Consider the following 15,622-nt stretch of genomic DNA (forward strand, 5'->3'; position numbering starts at 1 on the left):
AGATTATCATGCTAAGTGAAGTAAGTCAGAGAAAGACAAATATATGGTATCAATTTTATGTGAAATCTAAAAGAATGATACAAATTAAAAACAGAAATAGACTCACAGACACAGAAAACCAACTTATGGTTACCAAAGGGGAAGCGGGGGGGGAGGGATAAATTAAGAATCTGGGGTTAACAGATACACACTACTATATATAAACTAGATAAACAGCAAGGACCTACTGCATCACACAGGGAACTATACTCAATATCTTGTGATAACCTATAAAGGAAAAGAATCTGAAAAAGTATATATATATATGTGTGTGTGTGTGTGTATATATATATGTATGTATGTAGAACTGAATCACTTTATTGTACACCTGAAACATTATAAATCAACTATACTTCAGTTTAAAAAAAAGGATAATATAAACCCAGCTAAATAGTCGCATCTTTAATATTATCAACGGAAACATTAATTCTTAGCTAAACTCTCAGATGAGATTGGTTGACTGTGGAATAAGAGCAGGACTGAGATGTAGGAATGGACGTTTGCCAGAGGAATTGAGGTGCCAGGACAGGAGATGGACAGAGGAGGCTGATTGTCCAGTGTTGCTCGGATCGGCTGTGTCTGTTCACCTTTGCAGCTCCTCTTAAACAGGACGGAAGGTTTTGCTGTGGAAGCTGACATAGCTGAGCCGGGGCCCCCGGGCTGCGAGGTGGTCGTCAGCAGGTTGCACACCTTGAACGCTACTGCTGTGGTGCTTTCCGTTCTCCTCTGATCACAGCAGTGAGTTGTTTGTGCTGATCATGTCCCCAGTAGGACTGAGTTTCCAGCCTCAGATAAAGGTCACCCTGCCTGAGTTCCAGTTTTTAGTCACTTTTTTCAAGGAAGACAAAGTAACACTTTACTTAAGGCATACTTGTTGTGAAGGAAAAGTAAAAAGCTGATAGTGTTTTTTGATTCGTTTCTTAGTGAGTCATTAAAATCTGCCTAAAAATCATAGACTTAAATTTCTATTGTTCTTTTTATTAATCATCATGAAGGCTGTCAATAATGGCAGTGCTTTAAAAGAAAAATCATCCGGGAACATATGTATATGTATAACTGATTCACTTTGTTATAAAGCAGAAACTAACACACCATTGTAAAGCAATTATACTCCAATAAAGATGTTAAAAAAAAAAAAAGAAAGAAAAATCATCCAACCAGTTGACAAAAGCCAACATGGTTTTGGAAGCATCCCCCCAGGGCTTGTGGGTAGAAGTCCACAAGCTTTCTATTAGGGAGAAAGAAAAATAATCGGTTTAGTTTTTTTTTTTTAAACTAACTTTAGAAAATAATGTATGTGCATCCACACATTCTGCTGAGTATATACTGTGTACTCTGAGGCATACACAGATGAATAAAAACTGACCTTGTACTTGGAGAGCTTAAAGCCTAGTGGAGAGTTGGACCTATAAACACATCATCGTGCGCAGTAGAATGAATGCTATAAAAGAGGAATGTATATGCATAAAATTCTTTGGCGATCCAGGAGAAAAAACACTCAGGCATGCGAGAGAAAGTTAGGCAGACTGTGCTTGAGGGGTGACCTTTCAGTTCACACGTGAAAGATGAGCAGAAGTTTTCCAGGCAGAGGAGGTAGAAATTCTAGAAACAGGGAACAGGATGTACAAAGGCAATGAGGTATGGCAGAGCTACTGTGTCTGGGGAGCTTCAAGTGATTCAATATTTCTGACAAGTACATATTTTACTCTTACTGGAGCGTAAACACGGAGGGGCACATGTCAAAGGATGAGGCAGGAGAGATAACAAGGGACTGCACTATCAAGTATTCCATTTAAAGAGATTTTGATTTTCCTATGAAAAACCTCTAAAACCTTAATGTAGATAAGAATCCCCTGGGCACTTTGGTAGAATGCACATTCCTGGGCTTCACGTTCTGAAATCCTAAACCAGGGGGTTTGGAGAAGCCTCCTCAAATCTGCATTTCTAACAAGCATTCCAGGTAATTCAAGGATAGTAGGACAGAAACCATCCTTGAAGAAATGTTGCTGCAGCAGTGGGGAGCTACTGAATCTTCTTTCACAGGAGAGTGAAATGATTATATGCATACGATGGAGCTGGGCAGCTCTGGAAGAATAATTTGGAGTGGGAAGCAGGGAGAGAATGGAATTAACCCAGGCAGGAGGTAATGGAGGCCACGACCAGGGTGAAGCCAGTAGGGAGAAAACCGGAACAACCGTTGTTCTTTTATCACTTTATATACAGTAAAAGCTTTCCCAATTTACTTTTCTCCCATTTTCTAATTTTCCAAACTAGTGTATTTTTCTGCCACTTTTGAGCGGGATTTTCTCTTTTCTCTTCAGTTTTCTATTTCTGCCATGTATATGTCATCTGCCCTTGTTCTTCTTTAACCTTGATATATTAGCATTCTTTAGAATTCTGTGTCCTAAGAGCCACTGGTAGAGATAATTCTTGTTTCATGTTGATAGATGTTCATCCATCTCCCATCTATCACTATAATGGATGACATGATTGGCTATTGTTGTAGCTCTTATTAACTGGAATAACTTATTTTTGAAAGTTTGTTGATCCCTTTGAAGATTAATATGGTTGTCTTCTATGACATGTATGACAATACATTGGTTCAAAGAATATTTCCATGGTTGGTACCAGAAACTTGGTCGCAGCCTTTCAGTCCTCAGAGTCTAGCTAAGTAAAGACAGTAAAATCTGAATTATCTAGCCTCATATAGAGTAATGTTTCTATGTGTTGGGGGGAGGTGATCCCAAATTATAGCTAATATAATTCTTGGAAATTAAGAACATCACTTTTTACTGCACCCATATTTGGCTAATATTAAAACTGAGCTTGCTTTAAAGAGTATATGATTTTTCTGAGCAATGAAAGAAGACAGCTTTCATCTGCGGCTCAGTGGAGGGAAGCAGGTCTGGAATTCAAAACTGCTCACATAAAATGCACAGCCTGACCAATCTGCAAGTAATAACATATATATTCAACCCAAAACAAAGCTCAGTATGGATTTATAGCCCAGTCAGCTTTGCAAATACCCATTTGCCCAGTTGCCATAGACAGGTAAGGATTTATGTCTGGAAAAGAGATATTTTTCATTTTTATTTATAAAATTCCCGAGAGTAGAGAAGATTTCTTTTTTAAAGCAATTTTAGTATATATTTCTAAGGCTTGTAGAGCTTTTACATAATGCATTAATTTTGTTTGTCAAAAAACAGCAATCAAATTTTATCAGATTTGGGGGTTAAGGTGTGTGTCTTAAGTTTGTAAACGCTTCTAATTATTCGTAAGTTCTCAGGCACTTGAACTTTCAGGTCCTGATAAGACTGTCAAATGGAAACTAAGGGATTTTTCCTAATTAAAAATAATATAGATTTATTATTAAAAAGTATAAAGAGGAATAAAATCACCATAATCCCATACTCATAAATGTCCACTAAAAATGCTTTGTTTACTTCCATCTCTTTTATTCATGTACATTCATATTTACTACATTGTAAATAATTTAGATCATAGAACTCCATTTTTTCCTCAGGAGCATTTACCACTTATTACATATTTTTAAAAAACATTGTTTTAGTTTCCTATGGCTACTGTAACAAATACCAACAAACGAAGTGGCTTAGAACAACATATATTTATTCTCTAATAATTCTGTAGGGTCTAAAGTCAGTTTCACTAGGCTGAAATCATGGTGTCAGCAGGGCTGAGGTCCCTCTAGAAACACTAGGTAGAATCTGTTTCCTTGCCTTTTCCAGTTACTAGAGCTGCATTCCTTGTATTCTTTGACTCTGAACCTTTCCTCCATCTTCAAAACCATCAGCATAGCATCTTGCTTCAGTGTCATATTACATTCTTCTATAATCAAATCTCCTTCTGCCTCCCTCTTATAAGACATTTGTGATTACATTTAGGGCCCACCTGGATAATATAGGATAATCTCCTTGTTGCGATATCATTAATTTAATCACATCCACAAAATTCCTATTAAGGTAACATATTTACAGGTTCAAGGAATTAGAACCTCGTATGTTTGGAATGCATTACTCTTTCTACCACAATGGTCTTTATTGGTTTTATAATATTTCATTTTATGGCTGTTCAATATTTATTAACAGTTGCCCTTGTCTTGTACCTTTGGGGTTTTCCCAACGTTATACTATTATAAGGAATTCTAAGATTAATTTTCATATGCATAGATTTTTGTGCATTTACTCAATTAGATTTGTGTAATTTCTAGAATGCGGACTTAGTTCAAATATATATGTGTGTGTAGATTATTTATATGTATATATGCACACATATACATTTATATGTAAATATCTGTGTATATGTACACATACATCTATATGCATGTGCATATGTGTAGTGTGTGTGTTTTCATTCTCCAGATTACTTTCCAGAAAGTTGGTAAAGCGTATTTATCTCCTTGTGCTCCCACTAGCATTGAGTATTACCTTTTTTTTAGTCTTTGCCAGTTAAACAGGTAAAAAATATCTGATTGATGTTTTAATTGCATTTCTATGATTTATGAAAAGTGAAAATATTATCACTTTTTATGCTTAACATCATATTTATTCTCCTATGAGTTAATATTTCTTTAAAAATTTTGTTCAAATAACGTATGCTAATGCATATATAAGGAATCTAAAAAAAGGGTACTGAGAATGGACTTGAGGACACTGGGGGGAAGGGGAAGCTGGGACGAAGTGATAGAGTGGCATGGACATATATACACTACTAACTGTAAAATAGATAGCTAGTGGGAAGCTGCCGCATAGCACAGGGAGATCAGCTCGGTGCTTTGTGACAACCTAGAGGGGTGGGATGGGAGGAGGGAGGCTCAAGAGGGAAGGGATATGGGGATATATGTATACATATAGCTGGTTCACTTTGTTGTACAGCAGAAACTAACACAACATAATAAAGCAATTATACTCCAATAAAGATGTAAAAAACAAAAGTTTAAACACACCTAAATTGAAACACAATGAAAGGTTAACAGTCAGAAAAAATTTGTTGTTGTTATAAAAATGACATAAATTAATAAATCCAATGATTGAAGCTTGCTTGAGAAATCCTTGGCTAAAAAACTTTGTGTCTTCACTGACACATTATCCTCTGATTTGTGGAATAATTTGAGTCAACTTTAAGAATGGAATAAAATTCTGATTTCTACAGAAGCACATGGTTTCTACCTCTGTCTGTATATGTTCCCTATGTGGTACTTCAATGGAAATTTTTACCTCTTATTTTAATGGGATAATTTTCAATAACTTTAGATGCCTGACCTGGAAAAATATTCAAGAAAAGAAGAACTGATAAATTAACCTTAATCTTATATTACAGAAAGGTCTTAGTGTCAGCTACTAAAGGGCTAAATATAACCACACTGACCCACTTAATTGACACTTCTTATAATTGCACTGTAATTCATGCTCAGGAGCTGGATGAGAAATGATGTACCTTAGACCAAGCTTCTGGATCAAGAAACACCATGTCCTTGAAGTTAACTCCAGATTGAGAGTCTAATGTAATGATTAGTGTCTGAGGTCCACTGTTACTCCAAAAGCATTTTGGATTTCATACAAACTAGTTAGACATATATTTACATGTGTCTACAGATACACAGCTACATGTGCGTGGTTCTCTTTTCTGAGACTTTGAAATCTGAGGCAGTAGACCTGTCTAACAGGTGCAGTGTATATGAATAATGGTATGGGGTCATGAAATTCCAAGAGGAATAGACAGAAAAGGCTTTTTAAAACAGGTCAGGGGTCCGTCTTAAAAATACTTGCTTTCAAGTATCTTTCTAACCCTGAGCAAATCCTTCCTCCCTTCACCCTTTGTCTTAACATTCATCCTAATGGTGTATTGAGGATTAAAAGATGGAGATACAGCCCCTGCCCTCTCGGAGCTCTTACTCTAAGGGGGAGTGATCTGCAAACATATAGATTCTGATATGGTGGGGGAACACTTTTCATGCAGGAGCTCTCAGGAGCAGAGCTCAATAGAGGGATACCTAACCCAGTAGGGGTAAGGAGGCTCGTCTACAGTAAGTGGCAAGGAAGTTTGGTCTTAAAGCAGTCTAGAAGTTAGCCTTCCTATTTGTCAGATGTTGGCGTTGGTCTCGAAGCATTGCTCTCTGCTCCATAATTGGATTGCTTAGCTCTGTTAGAGGCCAGTGCTCTGCTTGGTTTATTGATGGCTCTTGCAGACAGCTGATTTCAAACGGAGAGACACACTTTTCTCTGTTTCTTTCCCAGTAGTCTCCTTCCTGCAGGATGACCCCCTCCAGCCCTGTAAGTATGACACATTTTCTAGCAGCCTAACTCCTCTCCCAGCGGAGATTAGGCTATGGGGCTTCTCCCAGGACCCTGCTTGGGAATCAATGATTGGGTAGATAGAGTGGTAGGGTAATATGCTTACAATCAGTGATTTTGAAACCCTCCCTGGTCCTGTGAGCTGGGCTGCCACCATGCATATTCTTTTTTTTTTAAATTAATTTTTATTGGAGTATAGTTGATTTACAATGTTGTGTTAGTTTCTGCTGTACAGCAAAGTGAATCAGTTATACATATACATATATCCACTCTTTTTTAGATTCTATTCCCATATAGGTCATTACAGAGTACTGAGTGGAGTTCCCTGTGCTATACAGTTATGTGTTTTATATATAGCAGTGTGTATATGTCAGTCCCAATCTCTCAGTTTATTCCTCCCTCCCTTTTCCCCCTTGGTAACCATAAGTTTATTTTCTACATCTGTGACTCTATTTCTGTTTTGTAAATAGGTTCATTTGTACCATTTTTTTAGATTCCACATATAGCGATAATCATATATTTGTCTTTGTCTGACTTCACTCAGTATGACAATCTCTAGGTGCATCCATTTCGCTGCAGATGGCACCATTATATGTTCTAATCTACTTATCTTTTGTACAAATCAAGGAGTCACTAATTTGGGAGAAAAGTGCTTCATTTCCCATGTCTATCTGTTCTCTCCTCTTTGATTTTGTGAAGTTACTGGTTATTTGCTACATTTTCTGAGCCTCTGATTCTCCTGGGATCCAGGGAACACCTGAGGAAAATATCACATTCTCTTCCCATTCTGGCTCGTATTTAGTCTGTCCTTTCCCCTCTCGGACCTTGTCCTTCAACCTGCCCTTGTGGATTATGTACTTCTCTACTTAACCTATCAGGAAAGAGAAATCAGTTTTATTTGGTTTCCTTTGTTTTATCTATTCCCTTTAGAAATCTGAATCTCTCTTGCCTTATGATATTGTTTACAAATGTTTTTTTAATATTCCCAGCACGCTGTAACCCTACTTATTATCCATCTCTTAGCTTTTCAGCATTCAGATCTAGCCCTACAAGTTAATTTTCATTGATCTTTTTTTATCTTCCTTCATATTTTAGCAATGTAAGCAAAAAACTTTGCTTAGTAATTCTAGAAGAGCTTTCTTACAACCCGTTCCCATTGATGCAACTTTCTTTACATTTCTAGCCCAGCTTTTAAGCTTTATTTCTTAAGGTATACAGTGATTACAAGCATTGCTCATTCAGGATGGGCCATGTGCTCTTCACACTACTATACTCAAACTCTCAAGACAGCATTTAGAAGATGACCAAAGTACGCTTGTAGGTATGGACAGCCTTGGGGATGTAGTCACTTCTGGGTACTCTGATGACAAAAGTGCACAGAGATCAAAGTAAATTTATAGCAGAATCCCCAGACCAGGCCATGATCAGAATACATTTTGAAACTCCATATTAACTCCACTTGCCCTCGTATCTTTTCACTGGACACGGCCTTGTGGCAAGAGTGTCAGTGCAGGGAGCTGACAGCTTCCCATGCCTCACGCTTACACTAGAAGACTTAATCTCCTATAGTGTCTAAGTTCAAGGTGAGGCTCCAGGGATATTATCCTTAATGCTGTTCTGTGTAGGGTGAAGGAAACCCTACTGAATAAGCATGGGGCAGCGGATGGGACGTAGACAGGAGAATTCAAGTCAGTGAAAAGAACCTGGAATTTTGTATATGTAGGAGAGGGGTGAATAGTGAAGAATTTGACCCTTCATTAAATACTTACCTCATCTTGAGCTAGCATTTCAGGAGCTTGACAAGCTTATTTTTCAATCTCATTCACCTTTCTCATGAAAACAATGACTGATAATATCAGCCTGATTAAATGAATGAGCATTCTAGATCACAAAACTTGTCCACTGCTGTATAGGCTTAGTTGTTGTGCAATAAGTAGAAAATCTGACTGGGTATTTGTATAGTGACCTAGATCAGCTGTAGTCTTAAGAATTTCCAATAATCTCAATTCCTTCTTAGTTCCGTAGCCAGAGTTTTACTGCATTTGCAACTAAAATATAGTTTCTGCTCATATAATTATTTTGTCTGTAGAAAAATGTCAGCAGTTCTGACAATTTTAATTCTTGTATTTGCTGACTGCATTACCTTCTGAATCATAAGTTCCCAAATCAAGTCAAACAGGTTAGAAGACAATTACACTTCAGTGTCACACCTACTCCTACTCTTAAAGGAGTGTGGGAATATATCAGCCACTTTCACTATATTAACTAATTCATTTCCGGCTCTTCATGCACTTTACCAAATTTTATTTTTCATTTTGGATACAACCCCAATTCTCAAAGCCTTTGAAGTGCAAAAAACATTAAAGTAAACATTAAATGTTTAAAGTAAACATTGAAGTAGTTTAAAATACTCAGGTCTTTCCCCAGCACTTTGAGAATCTGCACGGTGGATTCCCCAAAATGTACAGGGTGGAGAGAGTTATGACATCTGCTGCCCACAGACCAAAATATGTATTATTCAGTCAAGAGAAGCAATTAATGTTTTATTGATTTATCCATTTTATTGCTATCATTTTTATGGGTGTTGCCCACATATGTAGTCTTTTCTGGAAGGACCATGGAGGATATGAGAGTTGGCAGTGCAGAGTTGCCCCAGAGTTAAATCATCCAGAACTTGACTCTCACCCACTGTATCACTACAGTTTACCTCAAACACCCACACAGGAAGTCCTTCCTTGTTGTTTCAGCCTTTTTCATCTTTGCATTTGAAGGTCCTTCCACATGGTAGTTATTTCAGTATTCAGGGACAGCTGTTGCTTGTTCCCTAAATCTTTTCTTTTCCACATTCACCACAGTTCCTTCAACCCACAATTTATATAGCACACTTTCAAGTCCCCTTTCACCAGCTTCATTGTTCTGCTCTGAGCAGCCTCTGATATGTAATTATCTGGATACCTAAAAAGTGAGCACAAAAATTTTTTCCCTGGGCTTATCTTTGGGGATGGGGTAGGGGGTAGGATTCAAAGAGAGTTTCCCCTGGATTTGGTTGTGACATTTCTTAAAGCCATGTTAAGACCTGAAGAATGTTAGCCTAACACTTCTGTTTCCAGTTACAGAATATAGATAAATATGAATCAATAAGAGAAAGTCTTTAGAATTTAAAAATATCCTCATGGGATTCTTAAAAATTCAGGATTCTTTGAGAAACTCAATTGACCTGCTAAAACTGATAAATTTCAGGGCATCTTAAAAGAAAGACTAGATACCTGAGCATCTGAAGTGTCTCCATTCAAAAAGCATGTCTTGAACGCTTACATAAATCAGGAACTGTCAGATTGTAGAAGTACAGAGATCAATAAAACATGACTTTAGCCTTGAGGAAGCTCATAGACTAACAGGAAAGGCAGCAGTGAACAGTCAATTGTAATACAGTGTGACCAGCACCCCTGTAGAGGCATCTTCAGAGTGCCATGAAAGTAGAGAGTATGATGTAGGATGCCCTCTGCTCCAGTCTTGCATCTCTCTGCATGGTATTCTTTTAGCTTCTGCATATTGCCAACATTTATGTGCATTGTGCTCTAGACACTGCATGAAGGGCTTTATGTATGTCATCTCATTTATGTGTGTGAACCTCTTAGAGGTTGGTCCTATCATGGACCCTATAAAAATAGGGAAAATGGGCAGACATTAAGTGACTTGCTTAAGGTCACAGTAAGTGTTGGCTGCAGAATTCAAACCCAAGATTTTTGCTCTTAAGCAATGCTCTGTACTACCTATCTCAGAGAAAGCCTTTATCTAGAGTGGTGGTTCTCAACCAGGAGCAATTTTGCACCCCCAAGGAACATTTGGCAATGTCTGTAGACATTATTGATGATCACAACTGGCATCTAGTGGGGAGTGATCAGGGAGGCTTCTAAACATCCTCCAATGCACAAGACAGTCCCCCAAACAAAAAATTATCCAGCCTAAAACGTCAACAGTGCTGAGGTTGGGAAGCTCTGCTCTGGGGTATGGTACTATCTTTGAGTCAGCCTTTAAAAAAATACTTTTTTGAATATTTAAAAGCATTTTTTTAAGAGAAGACATGGCTTAGTATGGGGCAAAAAATATTGGACCAAGTCCTTAAGTATCTGGTGAAGTGTATTTTGCCATGTAAAATTGAGAAAATATTGTCTTCTTTGTCTACCTTTGTAGATTTCAAGGATCTGAGGAGGCCCATCAGAAATGCTTAGAGTGCTTGGGGTGAAAATATTTCTGGGGGTCCCCAGAATTAAAGAGCATCTCAAAGTAGACTCCTGTTCTCTGTTTAGCCCCATCCCTTGTCAGCTGACCCCCCCATCCCCTTTTTCCTCACCCTTATATTTCTATAAGCAAGTTTGTTCCCAGTATTTACTGGTTGAACTAAACCATTTTTGAAACGTTATTTTTGCTTAAACATTTTTTTTTAATTTATTATCTCTTGCCATATTACACCAGATTAAAGTAGCTAATTTAAATTCTAGTGTTTTCTTTATGTACTTAATCATAAGCATTGGTGGGTTTGGGGAGTTATTGGAATCCTGTGGCTTTCTTCGAAATGAATAAGAGTAACATTGGTTCAACCTCCCCTTCATTCCTTCCTTTCAAAGTCTTAACACTCATGGCAGGAAAATGATTCTAGCATTGGTTAACTAAGTGCCAGGTCGTATCTTCACAGGTAGTGGTTGACCAGTCCCTAGACAGGGTGAAGCCAGACAGGTGTGCGCTGTAGCAATTCATCAAATGTTTGTAAACTCGTAAATTCAGTTTACTGAGGTTTTGGGTGAGTGTGGCATTCCCTCGGCGTGCTTTTCCTCCACGACAAACAGCGTCCCTCGGCAGAGCCATTACTGACTTTCTTGGAGTGTTTTCCTGGTGATCCAGTTTTCAGTGAATCACGCCTCAGCCTCCAGGTGTGCGCTCTGCACTCTCCACCACCGGTCTCCGGAGCGCGCTGGGTTTATTTCTTTGGGGGGGACCGATCCACCAGGGGCTCCGCGCTGGGGGCGCGGCGGCGGGAGATGCTACGGTGTCCCGGTCCTCCTGGGCTCACACACAGGTCCCGCCTGCTCCCTTTCCCATGAGGCCCCGCTCCTATGGGGAGTGTCTGCGGTGGGGACCGGTCCCGCCGCCTGGCCCCTTCCCGCTGAGGCTGCACAAAGGTGTCCGGCTGGAGTCCGCCAACAGGCCAGCGTTCTATAAGTGCTTTTAAGTTTCCCTTTTTCGAGGAGGGGCGAAGAAGAGGAGCTTTTTCCATTTACATTCCTTTCCTTGTATGTAGATACCGGGAGGAAACTCAGCACTGGGCATGTTCGGATGTTGAATGGTTTTGCTGATAAGCACCAGCCTCCCGGAACCAAAGACTTAAACTAGTCCTCTCCCCTGCCCATCCCCACCCCCCCGCAAGAGCTGCAAATGGTATCTGCCAAACAGATGACAAAGTACCTTGGACTGAATCACACACAGACAACATTTTGAGCCGAACGCACGGCCCAACTCTTGTAATTACTGTTTATAGCTGGCCAGGGCTGACCAGGAGAGGGCAAACCCAGGAGGAAACAAGTTTCCTGAACCTTGGAGAAATAGCTGTGTGTTGATTAAAGGCTAGGACGGGTACTTCTCACTCACGCTCCAAGTTGTTCTCGAGATCACAGTTCGTAGCACGTTTCCTCTGGAGGCAGTGAGTAGATAATTGGGATCTTTTTTGTCTTTTTTTTTTCCCCCCTCCTCTCTCCGTTTTGGTCTTATGGCCTTGAACCCACAGTGAATTGAAGCGAGAAAGAAATGGATATGTCTGACCCCAATTTTTGGACTGTGCTCTCAAACTTTACTTTGCCTCACTTGAGGAGTGGGAACAGGCTTCGGCGAACACAAAGGTAAAAAACTTGGGGGTCCTTTTAGCCTGGAGAGGGAATGAATGCTTTGGCTTAGGCTGCGCAGCTGCCTGGGCCCCCTTAGCAACTGGGGTTTTGTTGATTGGGTGACAGTTTGAAAAGTTTATACTCTGCTGGGGGGCCCTGGTTCAGGTGTTCCCTCCTCTGCGGTTTTCCTGGGTCATCCTGATGAATGTGCTTTTCGGAGTTCTTCAGAAATGTGGAGAATCAGACCTCGAGTTGTGAGTGGTGGGGAGAGAAGGGAAGGGGGAGGAGATACTTTCTCCTTCTCTTTGATCTGGTCATTTATCCGTTTCATTCACTCAGGCGTTGGAGTTTCTGCTACTCTGTGTAGAGCCTTTCAGATGCTTCCCTCTATGAAATATTTAACCTTTATACGATGCAAACGTACGATTCAAAGAGAACTCAAGTTTGTCTGTTTCATATTGTCTGCTTAAAGAGAAAAGTCTGCATAACTTTGCATTTTTTTAAATTGATTTGCTGACATTTATTTCTAAAAATAGACCGGCCATTTCATTTTGTAACATATATTTGTTAGAATAGGTGAAAAGAAGAAAGACTTAAAATCAAGGTGGAGCTCATGCCACAAGTGAAAGACAGTTGAGAGTTAGTTGCTGACACTTGGGTGAGAGAAAATGATTTTAAAGCAGGTGTTTCTCCTCTCTCCACATTTGTGTCCAGCACAGACAGGTGGCATGATTTTGGTTTTAGAGGGGCACACCCTTTGAGTTGTGTAAATATAGATTCTTTGTTTTTCTTCAAAACTTGCCTTGAACATACACGTGAACATGCACGAGGGCAAGGGTGTAGTCAAATAAACAGGATGCTTGGCTATCAGATTGGGAGATTCATCTCTATGCTCCAGTGTTTAAAGAACACAGGAAGATGGTTCATTGTGTTTGGTTATACCAGTAACTTTTTGTAGCATAAGTGCAAATACATAATACTTTGGAAAACTTAGTAGTTTTTGCTTTTGACATTTCTCATGGTATTTCTTAATTTTCAGAAGCGTCCTGGAATACCCTGACATATGCTGTTTATACATACACAAACGTGTGTGTGTGTTTGTGTGTATGTGTCTCAGAGAGAGAGAGAGAGAGAGAGCGAGAGAGCATGATTGCATCGATTTTTAAGTTATACTTACCTTTTAATGCAACTTGAACAATATTGGTGCCACTAAACCATATGATTCTAAAGTTGTGCCTTTTAAATAAGGTGGCCGTGCTTTTCTGCTATAATGTTCAGAGACACTCTTGGTATTGGTCATTTTTTGACAGGCTGTGTCATCCGTGCACCAAACCCCCCAAACAACGAATCAGTTGAAGAGATACTTACTGTTCCTGAACCGGGCCCCTACTCCTCATGGCAGTAAATCCTATAACTTGTTTGTCAGGAGCCCTTAAATATGTCCAAGGGATTGTAGCCCTGGCGGTGATGCAGCTGCTACTCTCACCTGGAACCACTTCTTGGGGAGATAAGTCTGCTCTGGCATCACACCTGTGTGCCTGAAACTGAAAAGCATCTGGAATCTTTCTTTCCCGCACCTACCTGTTTGATAGTATTATTGAGTCAAATGCATAAAGAATTCTCAGGCTGGTCTGACCATGGCCTTAGGGCAATATCTATCCAGCCCAGAACACTCCATTTTAGACAGCTCACACTGGCAGAGAGCCTAGGTTCTGAAGGAACTTGGATTCTTCCCAACCAAACGAGGCTGTGGGAGGGCTGTGTCCATTCCCCAGGTCATGGGCCCGTATCTTCAGTTGAGTGATACAGAGAGGGAGGTGGAATTTCTTCCCTCCCTTCTCAGAGTAGAGGTTGTCACAGCCTGTTTGTTATTGGGGATTTCCTGGTTTCATGGAGTTTGGAAATATATATCCTGAAGATCATCTCTAGATACATCTACTTACAGGTCTCACAGGGCTGGAACTGCTTTCTATTTATTAGGTAGATTCAGGAAGGTGAAGAGCAGGTGTCCCTCTCTCCGGGTCAGTGTACGTGGCCGTTGCTTTCTCTTATTATACAGTGAACAGTTCTGGCTCTGTGTCCTTTCGTAAGGACATGAAGTGTATGCTTATAGTATGACTCTTCCCCTTCTGTGACCTCCCTTAACTGCTCTACATCATTTTCCTCCTCTAAGTACCACATTAACCCTGTTTCTTACAGCACTGATCAGTTTCCCTAAATCTGCCCTTTTAAAAGGACCTCTCCTTTCCCAAGTAGCCCGATCCTTTTGCCAGCCTCACTGAGGGTGTACCCACTGTCCAGGGGAGGGTGCCTCGCGCTCATCCTCAGCTGGACGTGCCTGAGCCCTTGGAACAGCTCTCCTGCCCAAGCCTGGCTGCTTCTCTGCACATTTGCTGACTTTGTTCGACAGATCATTCATTTTGCATATTTTATCCCAGCTGCTTGTTCTGATTACATTGTAACCCAGAGGACTTCATCATAACCTTTTCTTTATATCAGCTTCTTGCGTCTATCAAAGAGTACAGTCCAGCTTTGAGCCTGTGAATGAGCATCTTGGAGCTCCTGGGGATAGGATGTTTGGTACCACTTAGACAAAAGAGACGATGAATGGTTTCACACTCTTCCCTTAAATCCATTTCATGGTAGAAATTGTCAACACAGAGGACTTTGGGTTTTTGCTGCATCGCATCTACCTTGCCAGTTTAGCATGGCTCTGGTTTGTTGGTTTGCCCTCTCATGGGAACACTTTTAAGGTTTCCCTTCCAACTCAAAGCCCTGCATGGGCCCATAACTCCCTGAGTTCTTGGGGAAAGGCACCTACAGACTGACTCTGAGGCCTAGACTCTTAAACAGGTCCTGATGCACCGAAAGCCTGGCTTACTTGTGCCGCGTCCCAACGATGACAATGTTGTTCCCTTCATTCCTTTTCGCCTGGACTGCGGCAGGCACTGCGTGGTCTGGATGTACACTGACTTTGTCTGCTGTTTTGCTGTAAAGCTCACATTTCCACTGGTAATGTTTCCTTTTTTATGATGGGCTTTGCCTACCTCTCCCCCTCCTTCATTTCCTCAGGGTAGTCTCAATACAGCCGTTCACCTGCTGCTTTGAGGGACAGAAATCTAGGCTGAATAAACAGGGTATTTAAACGAAAATGTGTTGTTTTAAACTGAAGTAAGAATTGCATGTTTTAGAGGCTGTGAGTTTCATAGACCTGCAGATTCTCCATTCACTTCAGGATCCCCTTGCAAGGTAGGATGGGACTTAGTCTGCCTGCTTTATGTTACTATTTGTTTGTAACATCTTTTCCTTTCCCGTTGGATTAAAAATTTCGAGGCAGAAGGGATCAAACTTCTCTTTGACTTATATCTCCTCTATGTCTCACTGTAAAGAAAG

General features: G+C 40.2%; 1 protein-coding gene and 1 long non-coding RNA gene across 17 annotated transcripts in view; one reads left to right on the top strand and one right to left on the bottom strand.

Annotated features, from left to right (window-relative positions):
• LOC309619442 overlaps positions 1-15,622 on the bottom strand; it is a 670,492-nt gene that overhangs the window by 593,235 nt on the left and 61,635 nt on the right. The window lies entirely within an intron of this gene.
• Positions 1-15,622, top strand: part of MAST4 (microtubule associated serine/threonine kinase family member 4) — a 569,187-nt gene that overhangs the window by 392,245 nt on the left and 161,320 nt on the right. Inside the window, exon 1 of one of the 16 annotated variants that reach the window (XM_082373000.1) lies at positions 3,579-12,244. The exons of 14 other annotated variants lie outside the window; for them this stretch is intronic. In XM_082373000.1, coding sequence (XP_082229126.1) covers positions 12,153-12,244 — 92 coding nt within the window. In that variant the 5' untranslated portion in view covers positions 3,579-12,152. Of the gene's footprint in view, positions 1-3,578; positions 12,245-15,622 lie in introns of those variants that run through there. One more of the 16 variants, XM_082373005.1, reaches the window with a different exon arrangement.

The sequence above is a fragment of the Balaenoptera borealis genome, assembly GCF_965194805.1.
Source record: "Balaenoptera borealis genome assembly, chromosome: 2".
NCBI lineage: Eukaryota > Metazoa > Chordata > Mammalia > Artiodactyla > Balaenopteridae > Balaenoptera > Balaenoptera borealis.